General features: G+C 35.2%; 1 protein-coding gene across 1 annotated transcript; it reads right to left on the minus strand.

Moving 5' to 3' along the window:
* Positions 1-369: 369 nt before the first annotated feature.
* LOC118747205 lies at positions 370-7,292 on the minus strand. The gene is made up of 15 exons (XM_036481195.1): positions 7,194-7,292; positions 7,025-7,135; positions 6,874-6,957; positions 6,508-6,786; positions 4,919-4,972; positions 4,813-4,851; positions 3,424-3,516; positions 3,206-3,262; positions 3,068-3,121; positions 2,897-3,001; positions 2,477-2,590; positions 2,179-2,221; positions 1,805-2,111; positions 1,626-1,737; positions 370-480 (listed from the first exon to the last, which is right to left on the minus strand). The coding sequence occupies exons 1-15, from the start codon at positions 7,290-7,292 to the stop codon at positions 370-372; spliced, it is 1,662 nt and encodes a 553-aa protein (XP_036337088.1).
* Between the last annotated feature and the right edge of the window lie 3,708 nt (positions 7,293-11,000).

The raw sequence follows: 11,000 nt of genomic DNA on the forward strand, positions 1-11,000 counted from the left end.
GTAAATGTGGTTTTTGCATAATGCCACTACCCACTGGATATGCCTTGCTTGCCTCTTATTTTTTCAAGCGGCAGAAAGAATAAAGTACATTTTTTTGAGATTTTTATTGAGAGCTCGATACTAAACTTAAGACAATAATCAAAGTCTGATTCACTTCGTGATGAACATAAATATTTGAAATTTATTGTAATTCGCGTTACATATTTAATTTAATTTTTTTACAAAAACAATATTATTTTTGGAACATACATTCATATAGCAAAATATAACTATTTAAATGTGCAAGTTTATACATACATACATACATATGTACGTACATATATAAATATTATTGAAAACAATTACTTATTGCCATAGGCATTTTTTCTTTCAAATTGGATCGCGCGGTTTTGTGGTCCCCATGAAGGCTTGTATGGTTATGGGTGTACCAGGCAAATCAGTACTTAACTTACCCAATGTCAAATTCATTAATGGAATTTCCTGTAAATAAATTTATATAGTATATATTTTATAACTTTTTATTTTTCAACTTATTTGTTTAAAGAATTTAAAAAAGTCTAGTCTCCTTTAGAATAAAATTTTAGTTAAAAAAAAACAGTTTCACATAAGCCTAGGAAATGGACACAGTGACGATTTTAACGAGCTTTTACCCTATGAGTTGGGCTAGAGATATGTAGCTTTTGCTCTGTGCCTATTTATTTAAAAGAAAAAATATTTCACACTCTATTTTAAAATATATTGAGTTCTTAAATTGCTCTAAACGCGCTTCTTTAAAGTCGACCACCATGATCTGAATGATTATATCATGACCAAAATTCCACTGCCTTGCGCGGGGGCAAAGCTCTTTTAAGCTTTCTATACATTTTATGTAGGCGCATGCAGAGTAAAAGCTCTCTCTGCCCATCGCTGCAGTAAAGCCTCTCTGCCGTTGTCGCAGTTCTAGATCAATGATGTCCCGAGCGAGTTTTCACTCTGAGCTTTCAGCTTTTACTCTATCGGCGACCATATAAATAAAAGTTTAAAAAGTTTTGCCAATTAGCTTTGTACAAATATGTAAAACCTATAGAAAAGTTACAAATGCTTTCCGAAGTACGGTTTATAAAAAAAAAAATCGCCTGCTTTATTTTGTAAATCACAATCGACCGCTTGATAGGCTCGCGCGTGCAGCTTTTTAAATTTTGTTAAGTTCTCTCTAACTTCCTGTTGATTTTAATGCTGTGACGATCAGATAAACTTCTCAGGCTCAGAGATGAGGAAAAAATAAGATTGGAGAATCTGTGAATATGCATAAGCTCAGAGTAAAAGCTCTCTGGCCACATTGAAGGGCGGACGAATTCCCTTGAGTTTTCTCTGGGTCTCATATAAACACGCAGAGAGCAAAAGCTCTCTCGTCATTGGTGTACGTTCTATATAATTTCTGTGGACACTCATAGAGAAAATTGTCTCCCTGAATATCACTGGCTTAAACGGACACACGAGGAAAGCTACGGCTGGTCAACTTCGCTTCTAATTTAAGTGGTTATTCAGACCCGACCGATGTATTAGAACTAAAGCTTTACGCTTTCACCGCCACTTCTAACGCATTAAATGAAATACTTAACAACAAATTTGCCGAAATTGCATACCGGTTCTGGTTTGTCAAAATCATGTAGTTTTTCTGCTATCAAAAGCTTCTCTATCGCTGCATTAAGCTCCGTGGGATGTTTGTGCTTAAAACACTTCTCAATTATGGAACAGCTGGCAGTGCATAAATACGAATGAAATGATTAAAAATGCATTTACGACTACAAATCAGCTGACATACTCAACACTTGTTGGTGGAGTTTTTTGTTCATCATCTGGATCAGCACTGGCATAAGTTAATTCCTCCAACTTTTTCACTTGACAGCGTTCGTAATTGATGCGTATAAAGAACGCTTCGAGCAGGGAAATCGGATCTAAGTGCGGCAAGCAATCAGGCAGCCGAAAGTCACCAAAAACAATATCGTAGGCAAGTGCATTGAAGTTTACATGGCCATCGATGGTAGCTTGTATGGCGCCTGGGCAATATTGATCTTTAACTAAGGACTCCCACAGCTCGCGGCGTTTAATGCAAACGAAATCGTCTTCCACTGTAAAGAGTTTTTTGATTTAAAATGAATGTTTCTTTGGTCGGAAATGGCACAGTTTCATATTTACAGCCGCGTGGTATTTTGAATGGTGGCAAATTGCTGGATAGTTTCTGTGTGTGAACACGAATTTCATTTAAATGGATTTGAAGCTACATATAAGTACATACATATATCTGTATCCAACAATTAAAGTAGCTTAAGTGACCTTAGAAGGTTTGGCTTCGAATTAGAAAAAAAATAATATGTTTTGCTTGAAAAATTTTTTGCATCTTAAATTATTTATCGTTTGGAAACCCAATAAAATATTGCTTTAATTGACGCACACAGATATCTATATATTTAAATGCAATATGAAGATTGCCTACCTTCCTAATTTCGGGATCAAGTTCCCTACAACGCGGTGGTGGTGCTGTAAACTTGTCCTCATTGCTTTTGGCACCCTCACAAGGCAAATTCGGACTTTCTGTTGGGCAGGCAAGCTGAAAAACCATTTAAAAATAGTTATAAATAGTCAGGATGGGTGAGGGTCGGAATAAGCCCATATTAGCGTGAAATACCTCTTCTTTTTGGGAGTACGTCATGGGTCGTTCAATATCCTTTAGAGCAAAGATAATTTTCGATTAGTATATTGATATGTACATATATATTTATTATATTAAGTAAAATACCGGTGGACGTAATGATGGGTCCCAATGGCTATGTTGCTGAAAATGTTTTGAAATTGAAGAAAGTAAAAAAGCAAGATGACTGAAAAACGAATAGTAGAAAAATAGCTACGGGCTTACAATATTATCCCTAGGCTGGCCCAACGATGATTGTTGTAAAAATGGGAATGGCATCCTGCCTGGTGGCGTAATCCATTGCGTAGCCATTGCTTGTGGTGCTAGGCCCTAAGCGTGTGAAATGTGCAATAAATATTTAAAATATTTTTTGCTCCTTAAATTAGTAAAATTTACCGGCATCTTAAAGGGCTGCCCTGGTAGACCTCTATAGCGTGTGCTATTCATGGGCTACAGGTAAATGTGGGTATTTTTTAATTTGACATGTAAAAAAGGGGATTTTTTTTCAAATATCAAATTCCGTATTATAATTACCGTTCGCGATGAATAATCGTTACGTCTGGGTGGCTCATATAGAAAGCTTGAAGTATCCTGAAAATATTTGAGAATAAAATGTTTTTACATTCCCTATGAATACAAAGTGACTATCTAAAATATTTAGTGAATTAATATTTAGTAATTTTTTTCACACAAATAGGCGGTTTGATTATTGTAAACATATAAAACCAGGTAATTTACTGACTTATACTAACCCGATTGGATGTTGGCGTTGGTGTTGGCTGTCTCATAGGCGATGATTGTGCCACCGGCATTAACCAAGGTGACGTAGAAGGGCAGATAGTTGACTTAAAAAGGTATAAAAAGTCATAATTTTTTTACACTTATAAATATGTACCTAAATACATATGGATCAATCGGTCTTAGTTTATAAATAATGTGATATGCATGTATGTACATATGGGTCAATCCATGTCAAATCGACCATGGTTGGAATTGACCATTTTTAATTTGGATGAATTGTGTTCAGAACTTTTATTTTATCAAAAAATATTATATATATTATAACAAATTTTTGGAGAAAAAGAACTTTTCTGTGATTTCGCAAGTTTGTTTTATTAAATGTCCCAAAAACTCTACAAAAATTGGAAATTGTTTACACAATATCTCCGACTGACAAAGAAAAAAAATATAGTTTTTGAATATTCAAATTTCAAAGAAAAAAATTATGTATAAAAACTTCGCAAAAACATATGTAGATATATAATTTTGAAATTAAAAAAATTTTTTAAGTAAATAACTTACACAAATTTTGTGGAATTTTTTTTACAATACCTCCAACCGATCTTTAAATAAAAAAAATTTCTAAGCAAAAAATTATTGAAATTTTTTTTTAAACAACTAATCTTTAAAACTGATCTTAAAATATTCTGAAATTTCAAAGTTTTTTTTTAAAGATATGAATTTCTAATTGTGAGCAAATTTTTTTGCAAACTCCAACAGCCAATTTCACGAAAGCAATTTAAGTGAAAAATAATTTAAATTTTTTGAATGTTATATGGAAATTGACAGAATAAAAAATCATTTTCCATTTAATTTGCTGGTGAAATCGGATGTAAATTAATTAATGTTACAAAATTTTTATTTCATTTAGATTTTTTTTGTATGTTTGAGTTAGCAATTTTTTTTCGTACTTCAAAAATTTATCTATATCTTAATAAAATACACTTTGCTTTCAGGATGATTTAAGTGCAGTAAGAGGGTTTGTGTAAAAAAAAAATTTAGCCAAAAATTTGGACAAGTTTTTGCTTTTATGATTTCATAAATTTCAGAATTGTTTTTTTTTTTAATTTTTCCAAATTTTTATTTGTAAGTTAATTTTGAAAATTTCGGTTTATTTTATTTATGTTAGAGGTATTGCATAAAAAAATTTGTTGGTCGTTGGTCGGTTTGACATGGATTGACACGTATGTAGACAGTATGCATGCCATTATTTATAAACAAATATAGCGATGAGAAAACATCTGTTTTATTACAGCACTAAATAATAGTGACTATTAAACAGTCTGGTTTCTCATATAATTTTTTTGAATAGAAGATTCTTGTCAATTCAATGCCTAATGGAAATTCGGCATTGGTATTACCTGTGGCCTTGGTGGTATGCTCGAATACTGCTCCATAGACTAAAATATTTAAAACATAATTAGCTAATTTCTTTAGCAAGAAATTGTGAGATAAATACATATTTACCGAATGACGTCGAGGTGATGGTGGATATGAAGTGCCCGTAGCATCATGACCAGGCTAGTAATTCGAAGAGAACAAAGAAGACACAAGAAATATTGAAGTTTTTTTGTAATCGGAATTTTCGCACAAATTTGGCAAAGCGAATAAGTTTGGTGAATACACCTAAAATTTAACTCGAAAACGCTTGTACTAGCGCTCCTTCGCTTCGTCAAATTTATTCACCTCGCAAGTGGAAATTCTGTAGCTGCATAACTTTGGACACATAAAAAATAACTGAGTGTTTACCCTAAATGCGAAAGAAGTGAAACTTCATGAAGCAAAGAAATAGGCTGCGGCCGAAGCCAAAGTGTAAACTGTCCTAAATGATAACGCATATTCGCTCGGTTTCTATATACATATATTTGTACGTATGTCCTCACTCACTCTCCCACAGTGATGCCAGCGGGGAGAGTCAGTTCCCCTTCTGCCCACGCATTCACCGGATTCGTCTTTAATGCTACCTTTGCCGACTTTAACCCCAACAACAAATAAAACAACACAATCTAAAAATTAAAAGAAAATTATTGAAAAAAATAAAATAAAATAAATAAGTTTCTAAAAATAAAAAAGGCTTCATTGAAAAAAATTATAAAAAAGAAAAAATTAAGCTTTTAAATTAAATGTGATAAAAAGGATTATTATTAAAACAATTTGTTGTTAAAAAAAAATTAAAATATTAAAATCAAACAAAAAAATTAAAAAGTATTTTTATTTTTGAAACAATAAAATCTAAAAATTAAAAACAAATTAAATTTAAAAAGAAAAATTAATAAAGCAAAAAGAAAACAAATATACAGAATAAGTATCTAAAATTTAAATAAACTAAAAAAAAAGGGCAAAAAAATGTAAAAAAATTCTAAAAATTAAACGAAATTACACAAATTAATTAAAAAAAATTAAATTAAAAAAGAGAAAAACTTAAGTTTCAAAAAATTAAATAGGATAAAACAATTCTTATTAAAACAATAAACACCAAAAATGAAAAGAAAATTAAATTAAGAGCGGAAAAAATAAACGAAATTATTATTTTTTTTTTAATGCAGAAAAATTTAGAGAATAAAAGTAAATTAAATTAAAAAATCAAAAATAAAAGTAAAAAAAGAAAACAAATACACAAAAATTAAATGAAATTAAAGCAAATTATTTTTCTGTCAATCTAAAAAAACCAATACAATCTAAAAAAATAAAAAATTTCGCTGCCCTAAGATACGAACGTCGTATCTCCCGCATGGTGCACCAGTGTTTTCCTCGCTCGTCCATTGCGACTGTTAGAGCAGCGTGACCAAACATTTGGAACATGCTCTAGTGCTTTCTGTCAAAAGAGCTTTTCATCATTAAAGTTGGAAAGGGAGCTTTTTTTGTAACACCTTCGGGCCGGAATAAATCTTAGCCAAAATTGCCCTGCAAGAGTTGTGTGCACAGGATCTCTCTATGTTCGTTTGGGTAATATACGAAGCTATAAGCGAGTTCGCTCAAAAATATCTTTTAACTGATGATACACCATCTATGTAGCTCTGGCCTACATACACTTAGCATACAATAAACTCGCTTACCCCACTCATTGCACCGGGTGGATAGAATGAAGAAAAATTTTGCAAACGCGAGCTTTGATCTGGAGACCTGCTGTTGTAATTATTCGGCGAAACATTTGAACTGCGAGGCGGACGCGAGCTATTGTGTGGCGCGCCAGCGCAAAGGCGAGCTGTTTGTCGACTAGTCGGACGCGGTGGTTCTAGCTCAAGTTCGTCAAATGCAATGCTCGGATCGTGGGATCGATAAAACTGCTTGACTTCCTCCTCTTCAGCGCTAAAGTGATCGTAACCGGGACAAAGCTGAAAATGTTGAGTTAATCAGTTGTCACCAACTTTGTGGACAACTGAAAACAAAAACCGTCAGGTCACAATTTACTACATATTTACCCTCAATGGATTGGCACGCGGCGATGGCAAGTCGATCATAGTCTGGCTGCGACTAAGGCCTTTGTTAATGCTTTGCTCGGAACTCTGTGAGATATATGTATGTGCATAATTCTACATAAACAAAAAAAAAAATTGTAAACATTTTACCCACCGAATTTCCTTTCCCAAGTCTTGATTCTGCCCTCGGCTGCTGCAATTGTTGCTTCGGAGTTGTAGGCCGCGGCCGCGGCGTTGCTGACATGCGCGCATCTTTAACTGAATACTGTTTCAAATATTGGATTAAAAATACACGAGCATACATATCTCGTTTAACGTCCTACCTGCGCATGTGGCAGCTGCCGTTCTGCTCCGATATCGTAGGTGCGTAGATCTAAGGCCTGTAAGTCGCGTTGGCGCGGTGAACGTCGCGTTGAAGACATCAATCTTGACAAGGCACACCAAACACAACCCAATTTATTGCAATTTGTTTTTCAAGTTTATTAGAAGAAAAGCTGTGCAAAGGAAAAAAATTGTTTTTCGATATTGTTTCGTTGTAGTATCCAAACTTACTCTTTTGTCCGGGGGTTTACAGCTGCAGATGCCGATTAGTGCTTCGGGTAGTTCCAAATTATTAAAAATCTGTAAAATTTTTTGTTCTTGGTTTGATATTTTGTGAAAATGAAGATTTTTTTAAATTTTGACACTTGTCAACCGATGTAATTTCCTCTGCTGATTTTATTTTGGTACTGTTTTTTTATAGCGTATGACAGTTTTTTAGACGAAACAAAACAAAAATCATATTTTATACGAAATTTTACGTGACGCCCTCAAGTCTGGAATAAGCTTTGATTTCCTTTTCACAGTATAGTTGCAGAAGAAAGACCAGGGGCTGGTTGCGCAACATATTTGAACGCTGATCTGGTCTCTTTTCCAAAAGTGGATAGAAGTGGCCACACATACACAAAGAACTTTACACCCTTTAGCGTAGCATAGTTTCTTCAAACGACCCTGGAGAGGTTTATAGACGTATACATGAAATACAACGTTGCGGGGCACATGCTCTAAAAGCGGAACACGCTTACTCGAAGGGAAGACTGGTAGATAACGCCCTACACAATGTTGTTGTGTATTGAGGCGGCTATGGATAGCAGAGAATTCGATGTGAGGGTATTTCTGGACATAGCGGGGATCTACAGAAATGTCTCTAAAAGCTTAAACAGACGGTAGCGTTGATCCGGATTAGCTCGGACTTAATCCGGATCAACTGCAGTTAATTCCTGTTGTCAACGTTGCCGTCTGTTTGTGCTTTAAGCAAGCTATTTCATACAGAATGACGACGATAGTGATTTCGAACTGGATAATCCCTATGCAGAGCTGCGCAGAATTGTTGCGGCGCAATGTGGTAGGCAAGATACTAACAAACCGGTTAACAGGGGTAGTCCGCAAAGGTGCGAATTATCGCTACTGCTATTGTCACTGGTAATCAATAGGATACTAAGCAAATGGAATGTGGGCCTGCCACTACGGAAGATACATCTTTGGGCAACTGAAGTGGGGCTTAGTATCAACGCAGTATAATAGATCTGGTACTCTTCACCAGGAAATACAAGGTTCCGAAGATTAAGCTGACCTAGAGGGTCAGGTGAAGCAAAGCGCCAAATACGTTGGAATAATACTCGCTAGTAAGCTGTCATGGCGCCTCAATGTGGAGAAGAGAGCGAAGCAGGTCACCGTGGTATTTTATGCATGCAAAAGATTCGCTTGGATGTACCTGGGTTGTATCGCTTTCTCTTACTCATGGGTTAAAGTTCTACGTCCTATTGATTTGCTGGAAAGCAATGGAGAAGAAAACAATTCTTAAAAGAAAAGAAAGTGTATTCAGGCGATCAATGATCGGCTTGACAGGGGCGCTTTGAACTACACCAGCGGCAGCACTTTTCATTTTCATGCTTTATGTTACGGTGTTGTTTGTGGGCAGGCCCTCAAAAACAGTATTATAGCATCCACTTTACTTGGACGCATTATCCCGGATCTGCATTTTAAGATGAACTTCGAAGCCCCTATAGAGTAGTGTTCGCTCGGCTGCATACATATGTGGGTCGAAGATGGAGAAAGGCGTAGGCGCGTCAGTCGTCTGCACGGAGATCGAGCTCAACAAATCGGTAACAATCTAGTAAATAAATAAGTGAATCGTTACACTGACAGTCAGGCTGTAATAAAGGTGCATATACCACACAGGCCTTCCTCAAGAAAGGTTGCGGAGTGCAGGAGAGCTCGGGAATTGCTACATACTTGTACTGACGTGCACTCTTACTGGGTTAGTTCAAATAAAGAAGGTGTTAAATTCTTTTTCCTCTTTTTGAACTGAAACCAGTATGCAATGCACTTTCTTAAAAGTTTTAAACATAAATTTTCTCTGTTCATGAGGCAAGGAATCAGTTGATATGCCAATAGAGAAGTGCCAATTTCCCTCTAAGTGATTAGACTGGAGCTGGACCGGTCCATGATCCTGAAGGCGTGGCAGGTGTTGGCCAAAAAGTAGGGCTGCTAGGCTTCCAAGATTATGTGCAGAGTCTATGACATAAAGCTAACGAAGTTTCCCCCATCCCTCAATTGAGAGGACGCTAGACTACTGTTTTGTGTTCTAACAGGTCATTTGTCTGCTGACATCGCACGCTTTTAAACTGGCTATGACCAGTGATAGGGCATGTAGGAGATGTAGAATGAAAGAGGAGATAGTGGAGCATATTCTGTGCAAGTGTCTTGCCCTTAGCAGACTGATGATTAGGACCAGGCTTTCTGCCTAATCTTGCATCCGCTGCTAAGATGGGGTACAATAAGGTCTTACAGTTTGCCAAAAGGGCCTGTTACAAAATGGTGGTTTGTTAAAATAGATTGCCCTTTGTCGCGGTATTAGGTGACTTGATGCCTTGCCTAAATTTACAAATTTTGCTGTTTGTTGCTTCATTAGATTTGGAAGGCCTAATTTTGATACCAGCGACTTTTTTTATAGACACCAGGTTTGAACTCCTACAAAGTGGACAAAGTTATTCAACATTATAATAAGGAAAAAAATAATTTTATTCATCTAACCGTAGGTTTTTCTTTAATAAAAGAATTGCTTGGCGAGCGGTAATTTTGTGAAATTTGTTTGAATAAGCGAGCTCAAATAAACTATGAGCTGGTCATCGGTGATTAAGAGAAAATATGTATCGACTTTAAAGTATTTTTATCGACATCATCTGCGCAAAATGTCAGTTAATTCAATATTATTTTATTTTCCAAAGGTAGAATATAATTAAAAAAAATGTAAGTAAAAGCAAAGAGCCAAATACAACCTTTGTAATTCGAAAAAATTACAGTTAACGTAATAAATGTTGCAAAATGTTGGTTTGATTTCTGTGTGGTGCTTGCAAATCACACCACAGCATCCCATTTACACGCGAGAAAATTGTAAACCTAGCACAGCTAGCGCCTACGCGGCGCATTTGGCTGTATTCGAAAATGCTCAAATGGTCAAATTTAACTTAATATAATATCTTATTTTCTGGCCAATTTTCTTCGTAAATTTTATTAATTATGATGAGCTTCTTTGGCCTAGTTGGTGATTAGTGCAAGTAAAAACAACGTTTTTTTCTTCACTGCTTTGCCCTACGTTTCGCTAAACTCCTTAGCATCCTCAGGGGCCAATCTTTATTTTAAATCAACAAACAAAAGAAGATACAAACAAAAACAATTAGGAACAAAAGTTACATTGAACATGTAGTTAATAAAGTCTCAATATTTGAATTTATCACGCAGCAAATATATACACTTACTTTCATATACGTATATTTGTTAACATATAAACACATAAACATATAAACACTAAAACATAAACACTTAAAAGCTAGAGCATTGTACCATTATCGTTTGGTACACATGTCATACTGATTTTCTTGTCACAAACATAATAAATAAGTAGCCGCAATATCATCTGTGTCTTCTTTTGTATTCATCGTTCTTTTTCTATTCTCTAATATGCGAAGGCTCTCTAGTGTGTATCTTGTCCTCTCTCTCTTTTCTACATCTATTATTCTGGCGTTTGCAAGATCAGCTGTGTGACTGTTTTCTAACATATGTTGTGCGAGTGTTGTGTTTTTCTTTTC

This window comes from Rhagoletis pomonella, unplaced genomic scaffold, assembly GCF_013731165.1.
Source record: "Rhagoletis pomonella isolate Grant_MI unplaced genomic scaffold, Rhpom_1.0 Rhpom_scaffold_00011, whole genome shotgun sequence".
In the NCBI taxonomy this organism is placed as follows: domain Eukaryota; kingdom Metazoa; phylum Arthropoda; class Insecta; order Diptera; family Tephritidae; genus Rhagoletis; species Rhagoletis pomonella.